Source organism: Acanthochromis polyacanthus, chromosome 8, assembly GCF_021347895.1.
Source record: "Acanthochromis polyacanthus isolate Apoly-LR-REF ecotype Palm Island chromosome 8, KAUST_Apoly_ChrSc, whole genome shotgun sequence".
NCBI classification, from domain to species: Eukaryota; Metazoa; Chordata; class Actinopteri; family Pomacentridae; genus Acanthochromis; species Acanthochromis polyacanthus.
The window spans coordinates 12,506,364-12,522,309 of NC_067120.1; the positions used below are offsets into that span (position 1 = coordinate 12,506,364).

At 39.7% G+C, this 15,946-nt stretch overlaps 2 protein-coding genes across 2 annotated transcripts; one reads left to right on the forward strand and one right to left on the reverse strand.

Annotated features, from left to right (window-relative positions):
* Positions 1 to 288: 288 nt before the first annotated feature.
* Positions 289 to 12,329, forward strand: smad3b (SMAD family member 3b). Its single transcript, XM_022190049.2, has 9 exons — positions 289 to 751; positions 5,832 to 6,025; positions 6,128 to 6,262; positions 6,522 to 6,596; positions 6,698 to 6,748; positions 7,925 to 8,137; positions 8,240 to 8,377; positions 9,377 to 9,521; positions 10,533 to 12,329. Exons 1-9 carry the CDS (start codon positions 549 to 551, stop codon positions 10,654 to 10,656), a joined length of 1,278 nt encoding a protein of 425 aa, XP_022045741.1. The 5' UTR covers positions 289 to 548; the 3' UTR covers positions 10,657 to 12,329.
* A 476-nt stretch (positions 12,330 to 12,805) lies between these two features.
* On the reverse strand, positions 12,806 to 15,638 carry aagab (alpha and gamma adaptin binding protein). Its single transcript, XM_022190061.2, has 10 exons — positions 15,449 to 15,638; positions 14,972 to 15,162; positions 14,780 to 14,876; positions 14,604 to 14,693; positions 14,441 to 14,524; positions 14,266 to 14,345; positions 13,991 to 14,087; positions 13,787 to 13,891; positions 13,642 to 13,691; positions 12,806 to 13,506 (listed from the first exon to the last, which is right to left on the reverse strand). The coding sequence occupies exons 1-10, from the start codon at positions 15,540 to 15,542 to the stop codon at positions 13,429 to 13,431; spliced, it is 966 nt and encodes a 321-aa protein (XP_022045753.2). The 5' UTR covers positions 15,543 to 15,638; the 3' UTR covers positions 12,806 to 13,428.
* Positions 15,639 to 15,946: the final 308 nt, after the last annotated feature.

Consider the following 15,946-nt stretch of genomic DNA (forward strand, 5'->3'; position numbering starts at 1 on the left):
AGAGGGGTAATATAATCCTCGGACGCTGATAACACAGCATAAATTAAAACGAAGGTCGAAGAACTATTTTTAAAATGCACCACATGTTGCAGATGAAGACAAAAAGGACAATATGAGAGGAAATGCTTTGATCGCTGTATTTTAGTTCAGCACCGTGGATTTAAAAGTGTAAGCAGTTAGATGCGGTATTTATTTTCCTATTACAAATATTAATTTAATATAAAGTGTATAAAAGTTCGGCTACATATGCGTTGACACTCTTGTCTGATACAGGTGGGGGACAGACCAGCTGACTGAGGAGCAGGAGGAGGGGCAGCAGTCCGCCTGGCTGCCGGAGCTGCTGCTCCGACACTCAGCCGACTAGAGCGGAGGGACCCAGCACCGCTAGCCGCTGCTGAGCCCGGGCAGCGACCAGCCTTTCTTCTGACTGGGAGTCTAGCTAGCAGGCTAACTAGCCGACCTAGCCGTAATTACCACAGGAGCTACAAACTGTATTCTCTGTAATTCTGGACGACCGAAGTAAGCAGTAGTTTTAGTCACTGTTTAAAATGTCTATATTACCGTTCACTCCTCCGATTGTGAAGAGGCTCCTGGGCTGGAAGAAAGGAGAGCAGAACGGGCAGGAGGAGAAATGGTGCGAAAAGGCTGTCAAAAGTCTGGTGAAGAAGTTGAAAAGAACGGGACAGCTGGACGAGTTGGAAAAGGCCATCACAACACAGAATGTCAATACGAAATGCATAACCATACCCAGGTAAAGACGCACAGACAGCCTCGCTGACCACTCAGCTCGCAAGCTAGTGCTGATGACTGCTAACGTTAGCCCAGCAGCTAGCTAGTTAGCTTGGGCTAACATTAGCAGTCAGGTGTTTTGTTATTGAGCGACTTTTTTGACAGGTTTTTAACTCAAACTTATCAGTTGCCATATTCATAGAAGTGGAGATAAAACGTTTGCGTTCATTCAGTGGATTTTGTTTATTAGCTGTAGCTGCTAGCAAGCACAGTCCTGCATATATTCCACAGCTAACATTAGCTGACCAACTTGACCCATTTGAATAAAAAAAAAAAAAAAAAAAATCATGTTGTTGTGTTCACATGTAACACCCAGTTGGCATTTCAAAGTCTGAATTACATTTTAGTCACATGTGATTTACAGTTAACGTTACAGTAATGATGCATTTCAACACATACACTTCAGTCTGTTGTGTGATTTTTCCAGCGTTAGCTCGCACTGAGAGCATGACAGGTGTTGTGCCAAAAAGTGATCCTAAAAAACTGAGTACCATTCAGTTTATTTACATCTGCAGTTGCTTGTATGTGGATCAAACAGCCTTTACATGCAAATAGACATATTTGCGGTGATAGCAAAGGCTTGTCCTAGTGAAACTTTAACGTTTCTTGTAACTGAATAATTGTGACCTAAGAAATGTTTGAAGTTAGTCAGGTTTGGATTATACCAGAGATGTAATGAGTAATCAATCAGTTTGTCAACTATTAAATCTGTCACCAACTTTTTGATCATTGATTATTAGGTTTGAGGGTTTTCTGAAGTCACAATTCTCTGATTCCAGCTTCATAGATTTTAATATTCTGCAGTTTCTTTCATTCTTTATGACAGTAAACTGAATCTGTTTTGATTATGGACAAAAAAAGACAAACAAGGATATCATCTTGAGCTTTGAGAAACTCTGATCGACATTTTTCATCATTTTCTGAGAGTTTACAAACCAAAGGACTAATAAATGTATCCAGAAAATAATCGACAATGAAAATAATGAATGAAATCAAGTCATTTTGATGCATTATAAACATCACAGTCACAATGTAGGTGCTACAGTCACTTTTTGGCAAGTGGAAAATGTCATTAAATAAGTTGAACTGGTTCTTTAAAGCTATTTCAGCTGGTAGCACTTGCTGAATTGGTTCATATAGAACACAGAGGAGGTGAAGTTATGCAGAGACATGAGGACAATTGCTTTTAGGGACTAAAATTTGTTTTTGGCAGAAAGTCACTTATTGGCATGACCTACCGTAACATGCAAGTGTGATTTCTGCCATTTTAACGGGAATACGAGCTACAGTAGCAGTTAGTGTTTGTTAAATGTCTGGCAAGTTTTAAAAATGTATGAGCTTCATGTGTTGGCATGCAAGCTGTAAATCCAGTGCTCCATCCACAGTCCACACGTGTGATAAACAGGAGAAGGAGTGGTTGGAGAAGCTGAACTCTGACTCACAGAGGATGTTTAGACTGGAGTGTGTGCACTCTGGGAAAGTTGTAATAAGTGTTCAGTTTGGGATTCCCCATATGGGAAATCCATCTGTTCAACACAAGTACACATATGAGGTGGACTGTACTGTGATTCTGCTCTGTACAGACATGCAGATGTATCCTCTGTAGTTTGAGTCAGTGAACTGAAGTATATGTGCTGTTAAAATAGTTTAGTTGTTGTAGACGGTCTTTAGTAAGCACTAGCACTAATAATTTAATCTTAAATGACATAAAAGTGGCCATAAAATTATAGAGTGGCACATTAACTATGGCTGATGTTGGTACAGTTCTTTATAATTTGATTAATTTAATCTAAAACAAAATAGACAGTTGGACATCTTGGCCTTCTTGATGAAACTTAGTAGAGAAGAGGCTACTGGCTTCTTTATTTGTTCACTTTTTTTCCCCCATGCAACATTCAAATAGGCAGCTTTTAAGACTAATATTTACCAATCTGGGATTCCCCCATCATGGTCTGTGTGAAAGTCAGAGCATGGGTGGTAACCTACATTAATAACTTATCCTCAGTTCTTGGGAATGCGCTCCGGGCTCTAGGGAGGGCGTGGGCCACTGTTTAGATTGTGGTTCAATTTCATCGAGGCAGAGACTGTAGGCTTAAAGAATAACAGCTGTCTTGCAATCTGTTGGGGATGCTGTACTTTCATCCCCTCCTCTAAACTCAGAGAAAGCGGTTGTCAGCAATTTAAGTGGTCAAGTACATACTTGAAGTGCTAGCACCTAGCGTGGACTTAACCAGCAAGAAATTATTATGTACTGAAATGCCTCAACTGTGAAGCTGAGAGCAGTAAATGGAGAGATTTATAATACCACGTAACTTGACATGGTTGGTGAAAACACTCACATTTGCATTTTTGCTTCAAATGCTTCATGTTAAATCTAAATTTATTTTTTTTATTAGCAAGTGTTGTGCTTGATTTCTACTTAATGTAATGAAGCAGTTAACACTGACTTTTCTAACTGCCTGTCATTGTGTGGAGGGTGGAATTAGGGATGTACATTTGGTGGTCGATGTATTATTGGCCTGCAGGTATGAAAACGGAATCGATTCCATTTACCCGATAAGCGGATTCTGGCTGTTAATTATATTGTGCTGCTGACAAGGGATGCGCCATAAAACCAGCCATAAAAACACTGAAATTTTAAAAATATTTACATTTTAGAATTTGTAAGCATTTATTATCGTCTATGACACTGTATTAGCAACAAATACAAATTTCATAATTGCATAAAATTTTGTTGGAGCAAGGAAGTGATATGTTTATGGCTAAAATTAATAGAAATTAATAAAAATACCCAGGCTTGTATTGAACTGGTTGAAACTAAAATCCCTGCAATGTGTATCGTATCTGTTTTATCAAGCAGGCCACCAGGATGCCCCTAAAATAATATTGTTACCATGTTTCATGTGTCTACATATGCAGACACTGGGTACAGCATCTTTATGTGTTTGTGTTATACAATAAAAAGTGCAGGTTATCTTAGGAATTTCATGTGATAAGAGGATTGGTGTTGGTGAATCCCTGGACGCCAGCTATACAGTTGTTATTTCTTCTACTGATAGTAGGGTTGCCTCAGTCCAGCTGTGTGTCAGAGCAATGCAGCCCACGCCAGCCTCAGCAGAGTCATGGGAATGCTGACCTCAGCTGACCCAGCAAATACACCATATCGCGCTGGAGGATGAACTCCTTGCTTTTACAGCTGATGTAGCCTGAATGCTTGACTGAAATTATTTGAAATTAAGACAGAGTGGTGGGTGACAATTTGAGTGCATCAAGCTACAAAAATGCATCATTTCTGTGCAGTATCTTTGATTTGATTGTACTTTTTGAAATGTGAGCACCATCAGGCTGGAAACAGCAAATCCAACCACAATAATGTCAAATGTCTAATACCATAAATATGACATAAAATGACAGTAATTTCCATAAAATAGGTGTTGTCCTCACATTTACACACAAACTGGTAATCTAATTAAATATTTGTACAAAGCACCAAACCCATACTTATTTATCTTTGTGTCTTTTGATAATAAACTGTTAAAATGTCAGAATTTTAGCAGCATCACCAAATACATTAACCCTAACTTATTTTATCATGCTAAATAAACTTACAACATGAACATTTTTATTGTTACACAGTGTGTTTGCTGCACACGTTCTTCCCTCTCAGGCTGATATCATAATTTCTAATCTTTGTTGCCTGAAACTGTCCAGTTTGTCAGCTGTTTGCTGGTGACATTAGTCAATCACAGGACGCTTTCAGATAACTGTTCCTGAGTACTGTGCCCCTGCTTCCAACTCGTCTGCTGATATAAACTACGATATCTTCCACCGTATTGGAGTACACTTGTGTCATCAATTATCCAACACTTGTATATACTGTTATAACATCTGCAGTTTATCCACTTGATACAGTTCTTCACAACGGAGTACTACTTCACATTGATGCTGCTTTTCTTTGGATGCACAGGAAGGGAGGCCACTCAGCTCGCTTTGGTATTTTTAAGACTTCTACGTAATTCATTTTGGGCGTTGTTTTTGTTTGAACAGATGTCTAGTTAAGATTTAATTTCACTGTAAGATGCTCAGTTGTGGCCATGTTTGCAAAAATGACAGACTTTCTCTTTGACATACAGTACTATGGAAACATTTTAGGCATTTTGGATGTTTGAATTCCTATCCATCATGCAAGATCATTGGATTAGGACAGTATATTGAAGAACTGGTGTTGATTTTATTTATGTGGAACGGTATAAGAAGTTATTAGATACTTTCAGAAAACTGTTAATGGCATTATTCTTTCTAAGTGCTTGAATCTTGTGCCCTGTGCTTCACTTCATGAGGGGCTAAAGAATGAGAACCGTACGTTTGTTGTCTGACAGCTAAACAATGAGTTGAACTGTTGTTGAGTTCATTTGGAAAGATGCCCATATCAAGGATCTGGTGCAGTCCTTCCTTTCCATTGTTACCCATTTGAGTCACTTGGCAGTATGTGTTTTAATACACTGTACAGGTACATAAAAAACTGTTGACATCAGGTTTAACACTTCTTGTACTCATGCCAAATACTTCTCATTCCACAGTCAATAAAATTTTAGCTACGTCATGGTAGGTCGATACCCCATCATAGCCGTAAACATTCTCAATAGACAAAAGTTCCACTTGGATATTACCTGAAGAAAGTGAGAAATTTCTTTAGACTTTGTGCTGTCTCTTGTTTGAATTTCAAAATAACGTGTATTTATCTTTAGTTGGCAAAAATGCCTTCTTTTGTAATCATGTTAAAATAGTGTAAGCAATTTTGAAGAGAAGAAAGCTACATAAACCAGTCTGACATCAGGCAAATGCTTTTATGCTACACCTTTTGTCGATGTTGATGCATTAACAGCTGACAGATTCTTATTGACTTCAGCATCTCAGTTTGGAACTTTTCCAGAAGTAGAACTGAATCGCAGGTTCTGTCTCAGCTTAAATTTCAGAAGAGTATAGTTCAATGCAGCATATGTTTAAAAATGCACGTGCTTCGACCCTCTGGTGTCTTTCAGGTCTTTAGATGGACGTCTGCAGGTCTCCCACAGAAAAGGTCTTCCTCATGTCATCTACTGCCGCTTGTGGCGCTGGCCGGACCTCCAGTCTCATCACGAGCTGAGGGCGGTCGACCACTGTGAATTCGCCTTTCACACGAAGAAGGATGAAGTGTGTGTCAACCCCTACCACTACCAGAGGGTGGAGACACCAAGTGCGTGCTGTTAATTGCTACGCCATCCAAATTACTGTATTTAAAATAATGCTTTTTGCCAAACTGCACACAGAACTGAACTAGTATTTTGTGCGTCTCCAGTTTTGCCTCCCGTCCTGGTGCCACGACATACAGACATCCCCGCTGAGTTCCCACCGCTGGATGACTACAGCCCATCCATCCCTGAAAACACCAATTTCCCCGCCGGCATTGAGCCACAGAGTAACTATATTCCCGGTGAGAAAAACTGTGCCACTCATTCTGGATTCAGGGATGATTTGCTTTGTGGCTTGTTTGGAGCTTTCCTTTCCAAAAAATGGTGTTCCTGACTAGAATGTTCACATCAGATATGCAGTATTAAAGGAACAAAAGGCAGCTTGACAGTAAGCATCAAAGCCTTTCATGGTAGATGCTTCCTTTATTTATTGTAATGTTCTCTGTCTATATATATATGTATGTATAATAAAGTTGTTGTTGTTGTATTTTTATGTTACAGAAACTCCCCCACCAGGGTATCTGAGTGAGGATGGTGAGACAAATGATCACCAGCTCAACCACAGCATGGACACTGGTGAGTCACATGATGGCACACACAGTTACTTACACACTTACTGTTCTAATTACGCCTTTATTGTGGCGATGAGTGAGCCCTCTATTACAACTCTATTTCAGGTTCCCCCAGCCTGTCGCCCAATCCCGTGTCACCCGCAAACAGCAATCTTGGTAAGCGAAATCAAAGCTTTACTTACTGAGCATATCATGCATTATGTGCACGTATCTGGTTGCTGGCAGTGGCATTAAGTTAAGTGCATGTAATCAAATTGCAAATGTCAGTCATTCATTTACAGTGATACTATTTTTTTTTTAATCTCGCCATTTAGTTCTGGTTGGGTGTGTTGTAAAGCAATACGTTGCTACACCCCAATGGTTCACAGCAGAAAGGGCTTATTTTCTAAAACAAAGCACAGCTGAGTTTTAAAATACTCACAAACTCTAAAATAGCATTTATGATTAAAAATATATGGAGAGAAACTTCATGGATGGTTGTTAAATATAATCAGAATCAAAGCTGGAGGCAGTGGTTGTGACCATAAAGCTGCATTTAAGTACTGAACCATAAAAGAAATACTGTTTCATACATTTAGGACCTTTTCTGAAGGCTTTCTAACGTGAATCATCCTGCAGCAATGGGCCCATCCCTACCTGACTGTACCTGATGACCCTGATTACTGTACACCTGAATACCTGTCCTCTATATAGAGCACATGTCCAGTCCTGTTGTAACTGTTATCTCTATAAAATGTCTCCTATGAAATGAACATTCTCCCTGGTGGGTTTAAGATTATATTGTCAAGTTTCTCTGCATTTTCTTTTCTCTTGATTTATTTTTTTCTTGTGGACATTGCAGCTCACCAGCAAAGTGAGCGAAATGTTTTGTTTTCTTAGTGATGGAAAGTTAACAGAGTATAAGATTAGAATATCTTTGCGAGATTGATTCAGTGTGTGTGAGTGTCTGTGTGTGAGACTGATGAGCAGGCAGTGAGTGGTCTACGTCTGGGAGGCTTAGCTTCAGGGCAGTAACAGAGTAAGTGTGGTATGAATGGAGGCTTTGTCTATGGTCTGTCCTTGTCTGTGGAAAGGCCAGCTACAGACAGCTCAAGATAATGCAATAAATATCCGGTTGCCAGGTTATTCTATCTATGTGGAAAGCCACCAGGAGGTCATTGTTAAAAAAATAAATAGGTACGTCATGTGTTATCCGTTCCTGACTGGGGCCATGTGGGTCGTGGGAAAGAGTTTTATCAGAAGTTTGCATCTTCATATTAAAATGTCGGGACCACAAAGTAATTTACGTGTTCTCGTGAACTTAATTCTTATTATCTCTTTATCTCAACCCAGACTTGCAACCTGTGACGTACTGCGAATCTGCCTTCTGGTGCTCTATCTCCTACTATGAGCTGAACCAGCGTGTAGGAGAGACCTTCCATGCGTCCCAGCCCTCCCTCACAGTCGACGGGTTCACAGACCCCTCCAACTCTGAACGCTTTTGTCTGGGTTTACTTTCCAACGTCAACCGCAACTCAGCAGTAGAGCTCACACGCAGACACATAGGTACCCGTTTTATTTCACATGAGCCACATAACCTCTGATCTAATTTTTCAGAATCATCACGTTGTTGTGTGCTAACTACAGGCTTTTCCCTTCCCTTTCCAGGACGGGGCGTGAGGTTGTACTACATTGGGGGAGAAGTGTTTGCAGAGTGTCTCAGTGACAGTGCCATCTTCGTCCAAAGTCCCAACTGCAACCAGCGCTATGGTTGGCATCCTGCCACTGTGTGCAAAATACCTCCAGGTCAGTGTGAGATTGAAACACATGAAGCCATCAGGGCAATATAGCCATGACAACAACTCGATAACTCCATTCTAAAGACACAGACATAGATCTTTTTTTTGTCCTCTGCACTATTAACCCTCCTGTTGTCCTCATTTACGGGCACCAAAAAATATTGTTTCCTTTTCTGAAAAAAATCCAAACAAAATTCCCCAAATTTATGAAAATTTGCAAAACCTTCAGGAAGAAAATTCCAATAATTCCTTAAAAGTTTATCTTAAAAGATTTGTTTAAAAAAAAAATCCCCCACATTTGGCAAGAAAATAAGCAAGTAAATATTTGCCAAAGTAAATATTTTCAAAAACTGAGAAAAAATCTTCCCAAAAAATCCTAAAAATATCTAAAGTGATTACATATCCATCCTCTATACACCGCTTTATCCTCATTAGGGTCGCTGGAGCCTATCCCAGCTGACTTGAGCGAAGGCAGGGGACACCCTGGACAGGTCGCTGGTCTGTCACAGGGCTACATATACAGACAAACAATCATACTCACATTCACACCTACGGGCAATTTTAGAGTAACCAATGAACCTCAGCATATTTTTGGACTGTGGGAGGAAGCCGGAGTACCCGGAGAAAACCCACGCATGCACAGAGAGAACATGCAAACTCCATGCAGAAAGATCCCAGGCCCAACCCGGGATTTGAACCGGGATCTTCTTGCTGCAAGGCGAAAGTGCTAACCACTACGCCGCTGTGCAGCCCGTGATTACATATGTCTCAGTAAAAACTTCTATTTTCTTTTGTGAATTTTCTTAAGAAACATTTTTAACATTTCTTTTTTTTCACCAAAAAATACTCAAAGATTTCCCAAAAATGTTGAAAATGTGGACATCAGAAGTTTCATTGTGAAAATATTTTTTTTTCTCCACATTTTCAAACTTTAAAATAGGTCAATTTTGACTTGGAGGACAACTCGAGGGTTAAACCTAATAATAATAAATACTTTGTTTGTCAGGTTGCAACCTTAAGATCTTCAATAACCAGGAGTTTGCAGCTCTGCTCGCCCAGTCAGTCAACCAGGGCTTTGAGGCTGTCTACCAGCTGACCAGGATGTGTACCATCCGCATGAGTTTTGTTAAGGGCTGGGGAGCTGAGTACAGGTAAATACTTTTTAAGCTGCTTATGACATTTATCGACTGAATATGTTTTCCGTATATCTAAGGCTGGCATGAGGCAGTGGAAAGATCAACCAGTTCTTGCTGCAGTAAGTCTTAGCATCAGATGCTACAACAGATTCAGCTACTGTTAGGTAATTTCAAGGTAGATATTAAATGCCAATGTATAAAATGTTTCTGGCAGATAGTATACCTAATAGAGGCCCAAAGACTTGTCAAGTAACATTAACCTGACCCAACTAGTCAGTATGACTTTCGACTGTCACATTGTTTTGTCTTTTTCCAGTTTCTTAAGACTTAAAGTCTGTCTTGCATGTATGCTAGAAATAGTCTTCCTTTAAATTAGGCCAGATCTTGGAGAAAAATATGATCACATTTGCAGTTTCTGTTTTTTTTTTTTTTTCAGTGAAGGATGTGCATATAATTTTAACTAGGCATTTAAACTTTTTAGTAAAATCATATCAGACACAGATTTTTACTCAAAACAGCATTTTGACATAATTTCAGTCAAACCTGAGCAGATCTTTACATTGACTTCAGAGGTGAAAAAGAAAGATGAGGGATTGTTGCACAGATCCGGCAGCAGGAGGAAAAGGAGGGTGATGGGGGAGGGTGCAGCTGTGAGTTGGCCAGAGGAGGAAGAATGCAGCAGGCATGCAATGATGAGGGGGACATAGAGTTGGGGGTGAGCATATTTCAGACTCCCTTTGCAAAGGGGATTCCCACTGGACTATGAATGGTGCGTGTTGTATTTCTGGCAGGAAAAATATCTCTGGTAGAAACTTGAATGACTTCAGAAATAGCCTGTAGAGTTGGCTTCAGTGTTGGTATTAATTCAACTAAAAAAAGCAACTAGCGGTATTTTTGCATTGACTATAATGACGTGACATTAACCAAATACATGCCTCAGTGACTTTTAATGTATGATGCTGTGGTGTAGTAGTAAAAACTGCTTTCAGCAATAACAGTGTTGCTTCTGTCCTCTTTATCTTGCAGGCGACAGACAGTGACCAGCACCCCCTGCTGGATAGAGCTACATCTGAATGGACCCCTGCAGTGGCTGGACAAGGTCCTCACACAGATGGGCTCTCCCAGCATCCACTGCTCTAGTGTTTCATAGGAGCAGCACTCGCATCCCAGCAGCCCTCCTTCCCGTCTACACACCAATGACATGGGAAAACTCGAGCATTTCTCAGTGATAATAAGGAAAGATACACCGTTAATCAAAGCACCCGTTTCCTTGCTGTCTGCCGTCTCTCATCACATGTATAGCACGTTCTGTAGCACCATTTAGCGTCTCCGTTTCACTTTTTATTTTAGGACCTATACGTTCTTTTGTTTTCGTGTTCCCAGCAGACAGCCACATGGTATTATTAGTAGATTTCCGAAGAACAAAAGAAAACCGCATTTTCTTCATTATTCACTCAGATGTTATGTCACTGCATAGTGGTGTAGTTTTTTATTTAACTGAGAAGATTGAAATGTTTGTTTCTCAAGTTGAAGCTCTGGGACGATTTCAACTTGGCCATCTTCTACACGTTTCAAAACATTTTTGATTCTATGAATTAGCTAAGAATATGAACACGCTTCCATCTTTGTTGTTTCAGTGGCCCAGTACCACTCTTTGTAGTCACTGAATTGGGAGGCCTATTTATCAATTGAACCATGAATTTACATGAAAAATATCATTCTCTGTAGTGATTTCATATATTTAATTAATATTTTAAGTACAAGGTACTTTGTCCGTATTGATTTATCTTGCATTATTGAAAATGTCAGTTATCTGATTGATCATTCAATTGGTATTTGATCTATTTTAAGAGAAAAAAAACAGCCCCATTGTTCCTGGAAAAAAATCCTTGTATGAAAACTATTTTGCTCAGTGAAAGAGACATTTTATAAGTTATTTTTGCATATTGTCCTGCATGGGAATATATTTTTATTATTGCCTCAATATGATTGTACATAAATATTTGTAGCTTGTGATTTCTTGTAGTCATGCATTGCTACAAACAGCGGACCTGACTGATCTCTGGCATGGGTGGACTCACAGTAAGACTTTGCTTTAATGACCCAAAACTTGGCCTGCTTAAGTATGAGCTTTTCTAACCCGGGTCAGCTAGTTCTTAAGTGTGACACACAGGATTACTGTACCAGCTATTACAGTTACTTTATAATAGGGACATATGAGATACTTTATGTGTCGTCATAGTGGACTGAGTGAATTTAGACACCATGTGACTTCAGCGTGAAGGGTACTACGACCAAGACTGTGCTTCATCCATTGACGGCATGTGGAGTGAAAACAAAAATGCAGGTCTTTTCACGTATTACCAACTGTTAATCATAGTACACTACGCTCCTTGTGGGTAAATGATGCACTTCCAGTTTACTGTGTTGATCGGTGTAAAGCTTTAGTTCTAGTGGTAATTTGCTTGTCCAATAAATACTGTATATTACATGTACATTGCTACGATATAAGGCATGTGTAATATGCTCACTGTCCTCGGTCACCATCTTTGAAGCCACCATGTTAATCCTGCACTTACTTACAGTACATAAGTCTGAGTCACCATGTAATCTATTTAAAACAGTTACATGGTGCGACACTAAAATACTGTGTACTACGGTGCGTTAGGTAGTTGGTAGATCTGTATCAGTACTTGCGATATTCTTAGTTGGTTTTCTGTTCTAAGTCTTACGTACATGTTTTTTCATGTAGCCTAATATTTGTTCTCCAATGACCATTGTTTTATCTGTGAAATTTTAATAAATTGCAACAGAGTAAAAGTACTTCTGACATTTCTTTTATATTAATATTTGCTATACACAGTAACTAAAAAAACAAACACGTATGCATGAATGCAATCTGATATTAGTGTCCTGTAATAAATGCTAGCATTGGGAAACCCCACATTCAGCTTTATAGATTGTAATCCATGGTGGTATCTTGTTGGTTCTTTTCTCAATCAGTTCATTGTTTGGTCTATAAAATATCAGAACACGTCATGATAAAGAAAATAAATTTAGATGTGTTTTGCAAAGCCCAAGATGCTGTACTGGTCAGTATATCATCACTAAGAAGTAAAGAAAATTGAAAGTATTTAAATATCAGAAGCTGGAATTTAAAAATACTGACTTTTCTCATTAAAAATTACCCAGATTAATTATCAAAACAACTGATTAAATCAATAGTTGACAACTAGTCAATAAAGTGTTATTCTGCTGTGGTGTACAGAAAATGGACAGAAATGCGAAAACCCCTGAAATACAGCAGCACATCTGGACAACTCATTTTATTTGTTGCAGAGGTATTCCAGTGTAACAGGTATGTATTCCATTTTTTTGATCTGAATGAGTTGGCAGTATGCACCCACGTAATGTGACAGTGTTCACCATAACTTAGCCACACTTACTGAAGGGCAAAAAAAAAAATCACAAGTTTCATGTTGATTTATCTGAATACACATTAAATCTCTCACAACTCTTCTAAGGATAAGGCACATTATGTAGCTTTATCATATGTACCTATAGACAAATACATAAAATCAAAGCCCATGTCATTCATTGCATGTTTTTCCACCTGCACCACATCATGTGTTGAAGTTCACTCGGGGCTAAAGCATAGTGGGGGGCCCCCAGGGAAGTAGGCTGAGGTTAAGGGCCACTCTTCTATTCAGGATATCCATCTTTTTTTTTTTTTTAAATGGTACACCAATCATTTCATTCTAAGAAGTAAAAGTTTCTAAATATGACTATGCCTACAGTGCCATCTGCAAGCATCTCCACTTTCCAAGACCAAGCAGGACGTCAAAGGGCGCTGAATCTTGTGGGAGCCCCGGGAAAGACAGGAGGACCAGGAGAAAGGAGGATGAGTCACAGGTAGCTACCTTTAGCTTTCCTCGCCCGATGATAACCCATCTATCTCATCATCATCACCACCAATGGCCATCCAAAACGCTTTAGCAACCTAGAAAGCACATGTACTGTAAACACTTTATACTCCATTTATATGAATAATTTACTGAGCTGGCTGAGGATTCCCAGTGGAACATGCCATGGCTCCAACAATTAGGTTTCAACAAAAACTAATGAAGCTGCTTACCTTTTCTGCATGAACTTTTCTCTGCTCGTGAGGTAACGAAGAAGCTTTGTCTGCAGATTAAAAATAATCAAAATCATCTATCATGTTTTAAGTACCCAAACATTTACAGAGAAAGTTGAGCATTTCATTTTCATTCCACAGTTACCTTTCATCTCCTTTAATTTGGTGAAGAGACGCTCAAAGTTGTCCACATCTGCATCTCCTGCTGTAAGATTGGCAAGCTCCTGAATGTCTAAATCAGTCATAGCATCTGTAGGGATCAACACAAAATGTAAGTTATTGTGCCAGCAGCAGAAAAAAATTGCAGGAGAGTCAACAAAAAAGGCTAAATCAGAAGATGTTCACTTACCTACTACTGTGTCCTCCTGTGTGCCTGCATTTGGACTACTTTGTGTATTGTTGGCCTCCTCATTAACAAGTGTGCCCTCTTCTGGCGAGCTGGAAGACTGACACAGAAAAGCAGCTGGGGTTACCACTAAAACTGATTCACAATCCCATTTAAATGATAATGGATGGACAGACATGAGAAAGCAAGACAGAATACATAAAAAACATATCGGCAGATGTAAACACAAATCCAATTAATGTGAAAATTAAAAGGGTTACAATAAAAATTCCACTGACTGGAGGATCTTGGCAACTGCGTGGGTTGTTATGTCTGGAGGCCACTAAGCTGCTCATCAGACCAAATCCCTGATTGTGCCCTATTAGACAGAGATATAAACTATCAGTGGACACAAACACACACAAAGATAAATTAAAAGCACAACAGATAACTCCACTGGTCATGTTGTCTTACCATCCTTCATCTCCACACTGGTCCACACGTTAGCATTGAGAGCCTGGACAATTCTCTTTATTCCTGTAGACTCTGGAAAGTCGTCTGATGAAAAAGCAACAAAAGAATTAAAATATAACTGTTGTACAGTGTGGCTGTAATTTCTGCTGCCTGTAAGACTCACCATCCTCATCTGGCAGCTCCTGTGGATTGAGCTCCACAAGCTCAAATGCATGAGCCAAACACCACTGTTGTGCTTCATGTCTGGTGACCCCTAGAACACCCATTTAATGGCATGAGAAAATGCATCACAGTGTCTTCTGCAGACTGACAGACTCCACAGAGAGTTGGAGAACTCACCACTTTCACAGACTCTGTCGCACACCAGAATGAGCACCTCTGGAGCAAGATCCTCTACCACTGATATCCACGGTTGTAGCTTTTCCAGGCCATCTTTCTGCAAACACCATGCACACATAGTAAATGCTACAAGCGCATCACAGACTATACTGTTCAGCGTTTCCAAATACACCGAGTTCTTAGGTCACATACCACTGTGCTGTCAAAATAGGCAATGAAAGCCTGCATGGACTGAGCAATCTCTGATGACATTTGAAAAGTGCTGGGTACAACGCATAGCCTGACATCTGCTGTGTAGTATTTGTTGTTGATGGTCCAAGGATACCACACTACGGTTTCCTCTCGCTTGGTCGGCTCGGGCAAAGTCTGAGTACTGAGGATCTCTGAGGCAAAAACACATTCATTACTTATCACACAAAGAAAGGCATTACGTTAGGCTAACATGCTCAACTTGCTTTCACTTTGGCCACGCTCGCTGTAAAACTAGCATGCACATATCGTTTAAGTAAAGCACTTAACTAGCTTGACAACCTTTCGAAATGGGCTATTAACGTACGTTGCTAACAGGTAGGCTCTAATAAACGTCACTTGCTTTGCTAAGAGCAAGTTAGCTTTGATTAGCGTTAGCCTGCTTGCTAATTCATGCACGCAATGCTGTGCTAAACTTACGTTTTACCAGCTCTTCTTCTTTAAACCCACTGTCACAGCTAGTTACAAGCACACACGGAATGTTGATCTCTGTGCTGTCTTCTGTCGCTGACATTTTTGTGATTTTTAGGGACAGCTACAGTGGCTGATAGCTTAGCTTGCTGTTAGCCAACTTTGATAACCTTTCAACTCTGATGGAGTCGGTAGTTTCCGGTGCACGCTGGGTCCGGTTACCCTAGACTTCACAGCCTGTGTTAAAAAGTCGATATTATTCGGTAATTAGGTCAGTTCTTATAGTAAAGATGTAGTACTATGAACTAAATTTTTTGTAGTTTATTTTACTGGAGAAATTCCTGTTCAAAACGAACGAATACGAGGAATAAATTAGCACTCAATTTTGCCTCTCAGGCATAACAGCACAACCAATGACGTATATATAATTGAGCACAACCCTCCTCGGCAAAAGCAAAAACGAAACCAGAGAATTTATAATGTATGTTTTTATGTGGTTAAAGTGAG